Source organism: Colius striatus, chromosome 2, assembly GCF_028858725.1.
Source record: "Colius striatus isolate bColStr4 chromosome 2, bColStr4.1.hap1, whole genome shotgun sequence".
Classification (NCBI taxonomy): Eukaryota; Metazoa; Chordata; class Aves; order Coliiformes; family Coliidae; genus Colius; species Colius striatus.
In genome coordinates this window covers 44403820-44419652 of record NC_084760.1, presented here as the reverse complement: position 1 = coordinate 44419652, position 15833 = coordinate 44403820, and the positions used below count along the sequence as shown (strand labels likewise).

The following is a 15833-nucleotide window of genomic DNA, read 5'->3' as shown; positions in this document are numbered from 1 at the left end:
GCACCCAGAACTATGTTTTCAAAGCACCACAGCTTTTAAAGAGTAATAAGAACAAATTGGTTTGTGAACAATTTATCCCCTCACCTTATCCTCATTTACCTTTTCAGAAACAGGTGGAATAAGAGCCCTATTCACTTGAATGGCATAACACTTTCTTGTGGGCTTCAGAGAAACTACAGTTGTCTCTATTGCAAACTGTAGTCACTGTATAAATTTCTGGTTAATTATCTTTCCACTTAAAATAATGTGCAGGTCAAGATCATTTCACTTATGCTCCCCTTTTCATGCTTCTGTCTAATGCAAAACCTTTATAATCAAAGGGGTTTCTCTCATCTGCCACCAAATTCTCTTCCTTACTATGTTTTTTCCCTCCACCCTGAGATATCTCAGGATCCCTCAAATGTTAAATCACGTCCAAAGCTAAACTCTCAAAAATCATTCCTTTACTCCTAATAAATCATGTCATGGCACACCAACACCTGAAATATATATCAGACCCCTCTGCAGTGGCCAAAAGTGTTTTCTTCAGAATTCAGTACTTTTTAGTCTATGAAGAAGTTTGGGGTTTTTTACCCCTAGCAATAACTAAAAAAAGCCAAATGCAGATGATATCAGCTATCCTACCCTTCCCAAACATGTAGCAATGAGTCCCAGGGAGAGTTTTGGAGACAATTTGTACCTGAGCAATTGTTCTCACTCACACAGGATAATTACCCCCAACTTTGGCATCAGGCTGTCTGTGCATGTCGGATGGCCAGCCCTAAAGGTACTCCGAGAGCACAGAGACCTGTGCATCTGTCCTTGCTGAGTGCTTGGGTAATTCCATGACAAGAAAGGGTTTTTGCCAAAGTGAGGAGAAAACAAACCCAGTACTGTCTTTTCATTGCCTAGATATTTCCTAGGTTGCCAAAAGATAAGTAAAAAAACCACCTTGAGATGGAGAAGAGAAAAAGATTTGCAAAAAAATCATAGAATCACAAAATCATTTCAGTTGGAAAAGACCTTTAAGAGCATCAAGTCCAACCCCTCCCCTCACAGTGCCAAGCCCACCACTAACCCATGTCCCTCAGCACCTCAGTTACACGGCTTTGCAATAGCTCCAGGGATGGGGACTCCACCAGCCCCCTGGGCAGCCTGGGACAGGGGCTGACAGCCCTCTCAGGAAAAAAGCTCTTCCTCAGCTCCAATCTAAATCTCCCCTGGGGCAACTTGATCCCATTTCCTCTTGCCCTGTCATTCATCATTTGAGAGAAGTGACCCCCACCTCACTACAGTCTCCTTTATGTTACATGTCTGGACATTATACAGCATCACATGATTCTTTTTGCTGACAAAATGGAAAAGTTTCACCAGAAACTAGCTATTCCCTAAAAAATACATACATACATATATATATATATCTCTAAAAATAACTTATTATGGAAACTTAGACCCTAAGAACACTTGTATCTGTGGTGTCGCGTACATATTTCTGCTCTATCACATCCTTCCAGCCTCCTTCTTCCTGTGGTCTGACTTCAGACTTGCCCACTCACTCTCAAGTTGCCAAGTTTCCAGTTTGACATTGCTGTGGTTTTGGGAGAGCTGACTGGGAAGCTCTCCCACACCTGCAGGCTCCCTCCTCCCAGCTGTCAAGAGGATGAACTTGGTTTGTGCGAATCAATCAGTTTTAGGGAAGAAGTGTGGATGGCAGCTCTTAGGAAGCTCTGTGTGCTCAGACATAGGGATGGATGTTAAGTGGAAAACAACATAGAAATCAGCTTCAGACAGCTCTCTATCTATTGTAGCAAATGTTATGCAAATAGAGTAATTTACCTGCTTCTTTACGGGAGGCTTTTGCTCTCTAGCTCTTTCTTTTCCAGGCCCCTTGGCTGCATCCACATCGGTAAACGAAGCAGTGCCAAGACTGGGCTAAGACATTAAATTTAGCACAGCCCCTGGCACACTTTCAGTCCGGGCAAACTGGCTTCTAGGCCAGAGTTAGCACAGGGACTAACACCCCACAAGCTGCCCACTGAGTATCACTTTCTGGTAAGCCAGGAGACCTTAATATCCTGCTTATGGCTCAGCTGTGCCAACTAGCCTCACAGCTGCCTTGGATTTGCCACTACAGGTGCAGTTACTGTGATCACAGATGATTTTCAGCCACAAGCATCCTGTACTTTGCACTTCCTGCTCTCTCACTGCCCTTCCCAGGAAAATATCAAAGGGTGAAGTGGCTGGGTGTTTGAGTAATAGGACCATAATCTATTTCAGGAATGAAAACAAGCAAATAAAGAGCCTCCAAAAAGGCTAGTGCTCATCCAAGAGGCAAATGGTCGTGGGACTGCAGCATATGGAGGGCAATTCTCTGCTATCCGGTAGCCAATTACTTTTTGGATTTCACAGGCAAAACCTGCTGGTGCAAATGCACAAAGTGGAGCAGAGCTTGCTCGCTGAAAAAGCCTAACATCGTGACAATTCAGATTTGGGAGATGTGGTCTCACCAGTGAATCCAGACCAAGTAAGTGAGAGCAGGGAGTGGAAGCTCTGCTCCCCAGGTCTGACCCATTGCTTTGGATCCTTTGGGGAGATGAGGAAAGAGCAGATAGATTCATGGATGGTTCCTGATCCTGCTCTCCAGACAGGAAAGGAAGAATTGGGAAGAGCCCCTTCTCCTGCTGGGGCCAGAAAAGCCTCTTGGCAAAGCTGTTCAGGACACATTATGGGGCAGAGGGAAGCAGATGGCCAGGCATTTAGGGGTCTGGCAGGAGGAATCTCTGAGCATTTGGCAAAGAGTCCTGATCTAGCTGCATTTCCTTCAGCTTGGACACTTTCTAGATATGCATGCTTCTCCTGCTTGATAGGGATGCTGTTTCTTAGGAGACTTGGTCAGAGGAAGAGCTCATGGTTCACAGCAGCTGGTGAGCCCTGATTAACCAATTATCTGTTATTATGAACCAAATACATCCTCATAAACACCTGTACAACTCTCTCCCACATGCAGAGAAGCCTGTACCTCATTTGCCATCGGGTTACAATAAAAATGTTGGTGTGCACAGCCCAGCCTGTGGGTTGAGTTCTTTTTGCCTGAGTGGGGAGCAGCAGCTGTGGGTTTGGAAACTCAGGACAGGATAATTTGTGCAGAACAAACAGAAAAAGTTGTCAGGCTGGTGGGGTTTTATTGCACAAGAAAAATGTTGTACTCTTTGTGATGTCCTGTACATTTTCCATTCTTTAGAAGATGTTAGTAATGCTCACTGATGGATATCAGGGCTGTATTACACAAGGCAGTGTTGAAATACAGGAAGGGAAAGAGTCTGTTCTAAATGTTACTAAACAGTTTCCCTCCTTTACAAGAGGGAAAGTGATTCCAAAAAGGCAAGATGACTCTCCCGGCAGTACTCAGAGGTTCTTCTGGAACAGAGGAGATTCAAGACAAAGTTTTTAGAGTACAAATCTTTTGGCTTTGCCACACAGAAGTTCACTTAAATCACATGGCAAAAAGGAAGAGGCGGGAAGTGAAACCCATCTAACTGCCTGTCACTTCTCTTCTAAAGCACCTTACTCCTTTTTCTGATATGCCCTCAATTTAAGGAGTAGATCTAATGGGTTTTTTTCCCCTCTCTCTCTCTGAGCTGCTCCACTTCCACACATCACCTGGGAACTGCAGTTGTCAGGAGTAACATGAGGGCATTGCTGCATTTATTATTAGTCCCAGAGCACACAGCCACAGCCCATTTTTTTCCTTTTCCCTCTTCAAAGAAGCAACAATGCTGTTTACCCAGTTCCCATGGGGCTGAAGATTTTGCTTTCCTTTCACAGAATCATAGAATGGTAGGGGTTGGAAGGGACCTTTAGAGATGATCTAGTCCACCCCCCTGCAGAAGCAGGGTCACCTAGGATCAGGTCACATAGGAACATGTCCAGGCGGGTCTTGAAGACCTCCAAGGAAGGAGACTCCACACCCTCCCTGGGCAGCCTGTGCCAGGGCTCCCTCACCTGAACAGTGAAACAGCTTTTTCTTATATTTAAGTGGAACTTTTTGTGTTCCAGCTTCATCCCATTACCCCTTGTCCTGTTACTAGCTACAATAGAAAAAAAGTGATGCCCCAACCTCCTGACACCCACCATTTAGATATTGGTAAATGTTAATAAGATCTCCCCTCAATCTCCTCTTCTCCAGACTAAACAGCCCCAGTTCCTGCAGCCTTTCCTCATATGAAAGATGTTCCAGTCCCTGATCATCATGGTGGCCCTGTGCTGGACTCTCTCCAGCAGTTCGCTGTCCCTCTTGAGCTGAGGAGCCCAGAACTGGACACAGGACTCCAGATGAGGCCTCACCAGGGCAGAGTAGAGGGGGAGAAGAACCTCCTTTGACCTGCTGGCCACATTCTTCTTGATGCTTCCCAGAATGCCATTGGCCTTCTTGGCCATGAGGGCACATTGCTGGCTCATGTTGAGCTTATCATCAATCAGGACTCCCAGGTCTGTCTCTGCAGAGCTGCTCTTCAGTAGGTTGACCCCCAGCCTCATTCTGGGCCTTGGGGATTCTGTGTGAGGATGAGGGCTGTAGGGTTCAGGGAGATGGACAGGGTGAACATGTGACAGCCCAAGCAGTATCTCCTAGGAGGTCCAGGATGGCTAATACCGTAAGTTGATTGCAAGGGAGTTATATGGAGATCCCAGCCTCCTCTCCTGAAGCTGAGGATACTCCCAAAGCACCAGCCCTCCGTATGGAATTGCAGAGGGATCTCCAGCACCACTGTCCATGGTGAGGGACAGTGAAGAAACTTTTCCTCTTCAGCCAGGAAAAATTGCACAAGTGAACAGCATTTTACCAGTCTGGCTCATGCCCCACAAGTGGGAGTTTGTGTTTAGCTCTGGATTTGCATGAAAGGCTTCCCAGTCCATACACCAAAATTCAAAGAGGATTAGACACTGAAAGCTGCAGTGTAGACATGTTTTTTATTTTAAGCTACACTTGGGACTCCCATACTCTAGTAGCTCCAGACCTAGGAGAGACCCCTCTTCTCTTTTGGATGGGTTGATGATGTGGATCAGTGCAAATCCCTGTAAAGGGAGAATTATTTTTTTCTTATTATGAACCTCTGCATATTATTTATGAGAAGTACATGTCATTAATTAGACTTTCAAATCATCCTCAGATATTGGAATCACCTAAAGTGACAGCATTAGTAAGACATTCAAGTAACCACCTTGTCAAATTCAGAATGAACTCACTACCAGAGGCGAGTGTAAAAATTCAGGTCACCGTATCTGATCACCTATGCAATCCCTCTCGTGTGCAATTGCCTAGAACAGGCTGTCATCAAAAGCTGTCTGTCTGCATCTGCAGAGATAGTTCCAGGCTGTTTCCATCATGAAGGGACTGAACAACCTTGGACTTGCACCACCAAAGTAATTGTGGGCAGGATGGTACAAAACAGCTAATTCATCTCCTCTAAAGAGAGCCCTAGGAATGCCTGATGACCTGATTTCCATGCTTTGTTCCTTTTCAGATATAAAACAGATGGAGGCTAGGGAACTGGAGTTTCTCCAGGTGAGTGAGACCTATGGTTCTGCATCAGAGCCCTCATCCACCCACCCCATCCACTGTCCCTTTTTGGGGAGAGGCTGTGGCAGAGCTCCTCTTCAGGAGATGGCTGGTATTTGCTGTCAGCATGAAGAGTCCTTCATCTTCTTACCCCTGCTTAGACATTCACTTTTGCTCGGAAGCACGGCGGTTTGCAGACAGCCTCACAAATACCCTCAGGGTAGATACTGGTTCTCAGCATCACCAACATTGAATTTCATTTTTAATTTTGCTAACTCACTGGTTTTCGTGGAACCTGCTAGTGAACTCCCCCCATGGCAGGCTCTGTCCTCTCAACCTCAGGTTTAGTCTGGCCACATCAGTGTTGAGACTTTCTTGGCCTACAAAAGGAAGTGGTAATATTCCAGGTTTGCTCGAGCCCTGGGCTACTCCCTGGGTCCGTGATGGCTGCTACAGACCACAGCCCTGCCCACACCTCTGCCAACAAATTCAGTGCAGACATTTGAGTTTCATCTGTGCCAAAGTTCTCTGTTCATCCTAACACAGATGTACTTTACGGTGATAACCCAGGGAGCACTTGAGCTTGTGCCTGCTTGACTCTCTGCATCCTCACCTCCAGCTGTAGGATACTGGCAGCATCATGGGACGTGCCAATCTACAAAAGAGCAGCTACAGTCCACAGCCATCCCCTTTGACAAGGGAAACGTTTTGGGATGATGCACAGGGTGGTATAACTGAGGGGTCTGCCCTGTCCAAAGAATGTAGGCATAAGGACATGACCGAGCAATGTGCACTCACAGCCCAGAAAGCCAACCCTGCCCTGAGCTGCATCCCATCCCTGTGGGCAGCAGGGCGAGGAAGAGGATTCTGCCCCTCTGCTCCACTCTGGGGAAACTCCCCTTGCAGTGCTGCCTCCAGCTCTGGGCACCAACAACACAAGGACACAGAGCTGCTGGAGTGAGTTCAGAGGAGGCCACGGAGATTATGTGAGCTGGAGCCCCTCTGCTGTGGAGACAGACTGAGAGAGTTGGGGGTGTTCAGCCTGGAGATGGGAAGGCTTTGGGGAGACCTTCCAGCAGCCTCGAACTACTTAAAGAGGGCTTATTAGAAAGTTGTGGATATACTTTCTAGTAGGGCCTGTAGTGATAGGACAGGGGATAGTGGTTTCATAGAATCATTTCAGTTGGAAAACACTTTTAAGATCAGTATCAAGTCCAACCCCTCCCCTCACAGTGCCAAGCCCACCACTAACCCATGTCCCTCAGCACCTCAGCTACACGGCTTTGCAATAGCTCCAGGGATGGGGACTCCACCACCTCCCTGGGCAGCCTGGGACAGGGGCTGACAACCCTCTCAGGGAAAAAGTTCTTCATCTCTAATCTAAACCTCACCTGAGGCAACTTGAGGCCTTTTCCTCTTGTTTTATCACTCATTACTGAAGAAACCTGACCCCCACCCCTCTACAACTTCTTGTCTCCTCTCAGCCTTCTTTTCTCCAGGTCTTCAGCCCTTCCCCAGCTCCGCTGCCCGGCTCTGGACAAGCTCCGGCCCCTCAGTGTCCCTCTGGCAGTGAGGGGCCCAACACTGAACACAGCACTCAAGCTGTGACCTCACCTTTTAAACTGAAAGAGAGGAGATTCAGACAAGATATAAGGAAGATTCTTTTTATGATGAGAGTGGTGAGGTACTGGATTAGGTTGCCCAGAGGGGTGGTAGAGGCCCCATCTATGGAAACATTCAAGGTCAGGCTGGATGGGGCTCCGAGTAGACAGATCTAGCTGAAGCTGTCCCTGTCCATGGGAGAGGGTTGGATTAGATGACCTTTAAAGGTCTCTTCCAACCCAAACCATTGTATGACTGTGATTCTAAGGAAAGCTTCATTTGCAGCACAGGTTGGGTCTCACGGCTGGAAGAAAAAAAACAAATGTATAACTCAAAACAGGGTGTTGTATCAGTGTGTTTGCTTCTGCCCTGTCCTCTGTGCAGGCAGCAGAGATGGAAATGAGTCCTAATTATCATAGCAGTGCAGCCAAAGCACTGGGGAACCTGAGAACAGGAATAATAAAGCAGCAGACGAAAAACAATGAGTCACCTACGTGGGGGCTGTTGAAGGGCTGGAGGCGGCTGTGAAAGCTCCTTCCCAATCTGGGTAACAGGGATGCACAGGCTTGGAACTGTCCATATACTCGGTGTATAATGTGACTGACCATCAGTGATGCTAGAGATGGGGATTTGAGCACGTGGGGAGAAGGGGCTGAAGTGTTTCTGAGAGGTGTGTGGGGCAGATGCTGACTTGAATCCTGCACCTTGTGTACAGGGAGCTGCTCCAGTGGAGAGAAAGGCCTGGTGGTACCGGTGCTGTTACAGAAGAGCCGCATGAGCATCTCAGGGGATTTCAGGACACACCAGTGTCGGGCGGTGGGATGGAATTTCTGGTCTCGGCAAGAGCGGAGCGGAGCTGTGCTGACGCCCGTGGGACCCTCAGCGAAATCGGCCCTTTGTGCCCCGAATCGCGGCTACTGACGGCCTTCGTGGGCGGTGACTGCTCCCACAGAGCTTCAGTAGGGTGACAACCCTCAGTGCTGCCCGCTCCCGCCCAGAGCCCCTCAGCACTGCCCCACCGCCCGCCCCGCCCCAATCCCCTCAGCACTGCCCCGCTGCCGGCCCCAGATCCCCTCAGGGCTGCCCGCCCCGAACCCCTCAGCGCTGCTTGCTCCCGCCCCAATCCCCTCAGCACTGCCCCGCTGCCGGCCCCAGATCCCCTCAGGGCTGCCCGCCCCGAACCCCTCAGGGTTGCCCCACTGGCCGCCCCGAACTCCTCCGCCCTGCTCTGCTGCTTGCTCCCGCCCCAAAACTCCTCAAGCACTGCCCGCCCCGAACCTCTCAGCATCGCCCCGCTACCCGTCCCGAACCCCTCAGGGTTGGCCCCCTGTCCGCCCCGCCCCGCCCCAATCCCCTCAGCACTGCCCCGCTGCCGGCCCCAGATCCCCTCAAGGCTGCTCGCCCCGAACCCCTCAGCGCTGCTTGCTCCCGCCCCAAACTCCTCAGCGTTGCCCTGAACCCCTCAGCACTGCCGCTGCTTGCTGCCGCTGCTTGCTCCCGCCCCGAACTCCTCAGCGTTGCCCTGAACCCTTCAGCACTGCCGCTGCTTGCTCCCGCCCCAAATTCCTCAGCGTTGCCCTGAACCCCTCAGCACTGCCGCTGCTTGCTCCCGCCCCGAACTCCTCAGCCGTGCCCCGCTGCTTGCTCCCGCGCCGTACCCTCGGCGCCGCCGGCGCCGCCCGCTCCCTCCGCCGCAGCCCCCGCAGCGCCCCCCGCGCGCCGCCTGCCCGGGTTCCCCCCTGTGGCCCCGCCCCTTGACCAAGCCCCGGCCCCGCGCGTTCCGTGACGAGGCCCCGCCCCTTCTCACACGACCCCGCCCGCCGCCATTAAAGGCCGCGGAACGCCGGCGCTGCCTCCCTGGGTGCTGCACGGGCCTGTCGCGACAGCACCACTTCCCGTAAGGGCGGGCGCGGGTGGGGATTGGCGGCCTGGCCGGTCACGCGAGCGGCCCCACATCCGGGAGCGGGGCCCGGGAGCTTCCGGTTGGTGCCGTTCCGCCGGGCGGCTCTCGGCAGCGGCGGGGCCTGGCGGTCCCGAGGCCGTTGCCCCCTCGCCCCTCCTTCCCCGCCCCGGGGCTGCCCCCCTTCCCCCCCCGGCTCAACCAGTGCTCACCTGCCCATCTCCGCCAGCCCCCCACGCTACCTTGCACATCCTTTTGTCAAGCACCGAGCGTCTCCCCTGGCCGCCCGCCGGGACCCCCTCGGTTGGGCACCGAGGGTCCCCCTGGGAACGAGGGTCCCGCGAGGGCATCGGCCCGCTCTGAGCGGGGTTTGCGGGTTTATCTCGTGCTCCTCACTTCTCCCCGCATCCTCCTTCCACCTCCCCCCCTCCCAGCCTCACTCAGGATCGACTAGTTTTCTCCAGCGGGCCAGGAGTGGGGCTCGCCCCGTGGGTTGCGCATCCTGCGGTGCTTCCACCGCTGGTAGGCCGGCCGCCAGTTCTCCATCCCGCCCCGACCGGTGCTGCTGAAGTTCCCCGTGTTTCCCCAGCAAGTTGTTGTAGCAAAGGCCCCCTACAACCCCACCCCTTCCCGCCCCGCGCCCTTTCACTTGGCCAGCGAGCATGGAGTTTGCCGAGCTGATCAAGACCCCTCGAGCAGACAACGTCGTCCTGCACCGCCCTTTCTACCTGCCTGTGGAGGGAACTCTGTGTTTGACTGGCCACCATCTCATTTTTTCTTCACGGCGTCAAGATAACGCTGAGGAGCTGTGGCTGCTGCACTCCAACATCGATTCTATTGAAAAGAGGTATGCCTCCTAGTTTCTCTCCTTCCCTAGACCTAATTCGTTGTGTCTCATGAGTTGAAAAGTGGTTGTCAAGGCTGGCTGGCACTGCAGCTGTCTCAAATCCAGGTCTGGAGAGTAGAAGGGACAGTCTATTATCATGGGCAGGTTGATTCTCATTCTGTTTGGGTATCAGTATTTGTTACATTTTAAGAGCTGGGGTTTTTTGGTCGTGTATAGAGTATTTTTACATTTAAATGCCTTTATCAGCCATACAGGGTTAAATGTTCATTGGATTTCATCACTACCTCTTGAAATATTTCACAAAGGATGTGACTTTACCACCATCCAACAGAGATGGAAGCTGAGGTACTAGTGATTTGCCTTGAGTCACCCAGCGAAACTGGTGTCAGAAGTGGGCTCTGGACTTTCTCAGCCCCAGATCAGTCTCCTGCTGCTCAACAGCATCATCCCCTTACTTCTCCAACTGCTTACAGAAATCAGTAACACTTTAACAGAATACTCCTTGTGGGAATGACAGGCTAAAACTCAATTGTTGCTGCAGCACTACCATTTTTTTTCTCTTGCCCGTCCCCTTTTGTTACAGTGACTTCAGATATTAGTCTTCTTACTGTAATGTCTGTCTGCTTTATGTGTACTGTTTTCCCATTTTTGGCAGTAAGTGGTAGTCCCAGGTCATTGTCCTCTGTTTCCTCACCTTGGTCCTTTCTTTAGTTTCCTCACTTTAGTTTTTAGATAATTGCAAAGTCAATCTCCTCTTTTCCTTGTGTTTTAAGGAAATTCTGGAATAAGATATTTCCTTTCTGCTGGCAAGACTACAAAAAATAACACCAGAAGCAATTAAAAATACCAGGCTGCCTCAGAATCTGAGAAAGGGTCATGTATTAAATTTGTTCCCGTGTTCCTGATTTCTCTCAGTGTTTCTGAGAAATGCTTCATCTTGGCCTGAGGGTGGAGAGGAGCAGAGTGATGGAAACCTCTAGTACTGCTCAGTCATCTGGTTGATTTGGCCTCATCCTCCTTGTACTAAATCAGGCATAGCTCTGTTTTGGAAGTGATTATGGACAAACTTTTTCTTCGCTGGCTTTTTTTTTTTATGAGTTCAGTTGCAGTTACAGTGTAAGTCGATACCAAATAAGCCAGGAAGGTTTTAAGTTATGGTGAGGGAGCATTGCATGCTAGCTCAGTACTTGATTTATAGCAGAGTTGGCTACATCTGCAGCTACCTACAGCCCTTACTGCCAGTCCTAGGTTCTGAAAGGTCTCCAGCATAGACATCTCCCTGCCTGACAGTAGCTTTACATGAATGTAATTGCAATCAAACTCTGCCATGTATAAAGATGAGAGTATATTCTTCTCAGGCCTGGAGAGAATGGAATAACAAGGCTCTTAATCCAATTGAGATTATGGAAAGGTCAGGTTTGGCACTACTTTGGGTTATTAGTGCTCAACTGTGCCAGGCTCATAAAAGTCTCTCTTCTTGCTTTCATGTGAGTGCTTTTTGGACAAAAGAGCATTTTCCTTAATTATCAAGTGGTCATCAATCTGCTTCTTACATTTCTGTAGCTTTTTGAGGAACTTCAGTATAACCTGTAAGGTTTGTTGAGAAGTGAGAAAGTGGTTTTGCTCAACAAGGCCGTCATGATGTGTTGTACCTGCACTGTTGTCCTGGGTTTGGTTAGGACAGAGTTAATTTTCTCCCTAGGAGCTGGTACTGTGCTGTGTGTTGGATTTAGGGTGAGAATAATGTTGATAACACACTGATGATTCAGTTGTTGCTCAGCAGTGCTCATCCTAAATCAAGGATTTTTCAATTTCCCATGCTGTGCCATTGAGGAGATGCTCAAGGAGCTAGGAGCGAGCATGGCCAGGAGAGCTGACCTGAAGAGCTATTTCATACCATAAGCTGTCATGCCTAGTGCAGAAACTGGGGGGAGCCGGTGGGGAGAGGAAATCACTGGTCAGCAGGGGATGAGCAATTGCGTTGGGCATCAATTGAGTTTGGGATCTTTTACTTCCTCTCCTCCCTCTTTTTTGTTACATTCATTTTCATCATTATTATTATGTATTTTTATTAGTTTTATTATTCTGTTTAGATACTAAACTGTTCTTATGCCAACCTAGGAGTTTTCCTAATTTTTTCCCCCTATTCTTAGGGGAAATTTCCCCCTACTTTACTATTCTTTTTCCACTGGGAGGGGGAGGACTGAGCAAGCAGCTATATGTTGCCTAGCTTCTGGCTGAGGTTAAACCATGACAACTGTTTTATTGCCTTGGAGATCTGTGAAATAACAAGGCAACAGGGACAGAAGATGCACAGACGGATTCTACTGGAGCTGCAGAACTCTCCCGCCAAAATACTTTTGGGTCTTCATTCAGCACTACCCAAATTCTAATTGGTTCTGCCTGTTAACCATTATCTGCACAGAAGAAATAAATAATGACCCTTCAGCTGTAATAATGATTCTAAAATAAATGACAGACACCTTTCGTAGTGCAGATGAAGCAACCCAAAACTTAGCAACAAGTCTCCTGGGGCGTGTACAACTCTGCCCTTATGCCTGTGTGGTGTAACTGAGGGTTAAGCAGTGAGGAGCTGAAACTTGCAGAAGGCTGCTGCAAGTGCTGCTGTAGTGTAGGAGAAGGCTCAGCTGCTTTCCCTTAGTTTATTACTTTGTGAAGTAACATCTACATTTTTCCTGTGAACAGCAGTGGGTAGTTAATATAGAGAAAACACTCGATTTCTTCTTAGGTATCATCCCTCTTTCAGGTTCACAAGGAGAACTGGAGAGGGCAGCTCTGAGCTGTGCCCATTCTGTAATGTAAAGGTGTTTCTGGGCTGACTCGCATATAACCAGTGGTGATGGAACCTTAACTTCTCAGAACTCTACAGTGCAAATAGCTCTGTGCTATGTCAGAAAGCAAACTTTCTTGTTGGAGACAAGGAAGTGTAGAGTCTTGCATCTGGGAAAGAAGAACCCCATGTTCCAATACAGAGTGGGGAATGAACTGTTAGAGAGTAGTGTAGGGGAAAGGAACCTGAGGGTCTTGGTGGGCAGCAGGATGAGCATGATCCAGCAATGTGCCCTCTTGGCCCAGAAGGCCAATGGCATCCTGGGGTGTATTAGGAGGAGTATGAGCAGTAGGTGGAGAGAGGTTCTCCTCTCCCTCTATTCTGCCCTTGTGAGACCATGTCTGGAATATTGTGTCCAGTTCCAGGCCCCTCAGTTCAAGAAGGACAGGGAGATGATGGAGAGAGTTCAGCACAGGGGCCACCAAGATGATGGAGTGGAGCATCTCCCCTATGATGAAAGGCTGAGGGAGCTGAGGCTGTTTAGCTTGGAGAAGACGAGACTGAGGGGTGACCTCATTAATGTTTACAAATACATAAAGGGTGGGAATCAGGAGGATGGAGTCAGGCTCTTCTCAATGGTGGCCAATGACAGGATAACAGGCAATGGGTACGAGCTGGAACATAAGAGGTTCCAAAGACATACAAGGAAGAATTTCTTCAATGTGAGGGTGACGGAGCACTGGAACAGGCTGCCCGGATGGGTTGTGGAGTCTCCTTCTCTGGAGACATTCAAAACCCACGTGGATGAGTTCCTGTGTGACCTACTCTAGGTGGTGCTGCTCTGGCAGGGAGGTTGGACTAAATGATCTCTCAAGGTCCCTTCCAACCCTTAAGATTCTGTGAGTCTGAGTGTAATGTAGCCAGACTGAAATATTGTTTTAAAACTTAAATGTTTTTATATTTCAATGCATTACTTCAGTAAAGTGGGAAACTTCCAGCACTATCAGAACATACCCAAAGATGCCTTTTTTTTTTTTTTTTTTTTGAGAAAAAGCTGAGAAGAGAACCTTCTCTTCATCTGTGGTGGCTTAGCCCAGTGTCCACCAAGTCATATAATCACTCCCACTCCCAAGCCGGACAGGAGAGAGAGAGAGAGTAATATAACGAGTGGTCTGTGAGCTAAGATAAGGACAGAGAGACCACTTGGCAATTAGCATCACAGGCAAAACAGACTTAACTTAGGGAGAAAAAGGTTTGATTTATCAAAGAAACAGTAAGAGCAGGGAGATGAGAAATAAAGCTGTCTTGAAAACACCTCCTCCCACCCCGCCCCTCCCTCTTCCCAGGACTCCCCTTCCTTCCCCTCAGTAGCGCAGGGGATGGGGGTTATGGTCCATTCATTACAGATGGACTTTTCTGCTGCTTCTTCTCAGGGGAAGGCCTCATCACACTTAGCACTGCTACAGTGTGGGGTCCCTCCCATGGGAGACAGTCCCTCACAAACTTCTCTGGTGTGGGTCCTTCCCACAGGCTGCAGCTCCTCACGATCTGCTCCGGCACGGGGCCTCCCACAGGGGCAGCTTCTCACACCCTGCTCCAGTGTGAGTCATCCACCAGGAGAACAGATTGCTCCAGCCTGGGTCCCTCACGGGATCACAAGTCCTGACAGCAAACCTGTTCTGGTGTGGGCTTCTCTCTCCTCATGGACTCCCAGGTCCTGCCAGGAACTTGCTCCAGGATGAACTTTTTTACAGAGTCACAGCCTCCTTCAGGCATCCACTCGCTGTGGCAGGGGGTCCTACACGGACTGTGAGCGGGTCTCTGCTTCCTGGTGGTCCTCCATGGACTGCAGGAGGACAACCTGCTTTGCCATGATCCTCTCCACATATCAGAGGGGAGCCTTTTCATTGCCTAAGCACCCTCCTGCCCCTCCTTCTCCACTGGCCTTGGTGTCTGCAGAGATGTTTTCACATTCTCGCTCCCTGTTGCTGCTGCAGTTTTGCAACTGTGCAACAACTTCTTCTCAAATATGTTATTCACAGAGGCATTACCTCCATCACTAATTGGCCAGGCCTGACTCAGGTGCAGGGTCCAGCTTAGAACTGACTGGCCCTAACCCTGTGAGCTACAGGGGAAGCTTCTGGCAGATCTTTGTTTGAGCAAGCCACCCCTGTAGTCCCCCTGCTAACAAAAACCTGGCCCAGGCAAAACCACTACATCATCTCATAATACTTGTGATCCACTCACTGCCATATCAGGGATGGAGTGCAAAAAAAACCCAAAACCAAACCACCAGAAAAAACAGACCAAAAAAGCAGACCACAACTTGCAAATACCAAATAAAGAGATAGTTTTGATTGTTTATTTTTTGAAAGATGATAGTGCAGGCAGATTACTTCTCAGGGAATTTTGCCTTGTAGGCACATGTTGTGGGAAGAGCTCTAATACTTCATCATGCCATAGAAGATTCTGTTCTTCAAAGACTTTCTTCCTGTCTTACTGCAGGTTTGTGGGCTCGTTGGGTACCATCGTTATCAAATGCAAAGACCTGCGCATTATTCAGCTGGATATACCTGGAATGGAGGAGTGTTTGAACATTGCTAGCTCTATTGAGGTAAGAGTTCATAATGAGAAATAACACGTTCTGAGATCTTCACCAGACCTCAACCTTAACAGCTTTTTTCCAGTTAGGAAGGTTTTCACTGATGTTCTGGAAAGTAGATGAGAATATTGAGGATGTTTCCTTTAAATTGTTTGTTGCTTGTATGTCTTAGGGTGGTTTTTGTTAAAAAAAACCCAAACCCTGCTTGTCTTGATCAAATATCTTGCCAAAATATTTGGAAAAATGATTTTTTGCTGGAACGTGGGGAAGGAAAACCAAATCTGACTGAGTTTCACCGATATCAAACAACTTGAAGTGACTTCTTGACTTTAAGCTCTGTTGTTAGTAATCAGGTAAATGCTGTGCAGGATGTGTCCCCTTTGTTATGCCTGTTCAGTGTGCATCTCTCTTGTCTCTTACATAGTGTAGCCTGCAGAACTTATACTTTACAGACTCCCAATTGCAGTTAGATTGTTATAACGTGCTTTTCTTTGGGCTGCTGTTTTTTTCTGAGTATTAAACTACCTTACAGGTCACTTAATAGTTCAAGCTTAA

The 15833-nt window shown here is 49.0% G+C and overlaps 1 protein-coding gene and 1 long non-coding RNA gene across 2 annotated transcripts in view; one reads left to right on the top strand and one right to left on the bottom strand.

Moving 5' to 3' along the window:
• Positions 1–7186: 7186 nt before the first annotated feature.
• Positions 7187–8049, bottom strand: LOC133625015 (uncharacterized). The gene is made up of 2 exons (XR_009818309.1): positions 7633–8049; positions 7187–7442 (listed from the first exon to the last, which is right to left on the bottom strand). It is a non-coding gene; the product is annotated as an uncharacterized LOC133625015 (long non-coding RNA).
• A 1025-nt stretch (positions 8050–9074) lies between these two features.
• Positions 9075–15833, top strand: part of MTMR9 (myotubularin related protein 9) — a 31929-nt gene continuing 25170 nt past the window's right edge. Inside the window, exons 1-2 of the mRNA XM_010201393.2 lie at positions 9075–9885; positions 15182–15290. Coding sequence (XP_010199695.1) covers positions 9701–9885; positions 15182–15290 — 294 coding nt within the window. The 5' untranslated portion in view covers positions 9075–9700. The remainder of the gene's footprint in view (positions 9886–15181; positions 15291–15833) is intronic.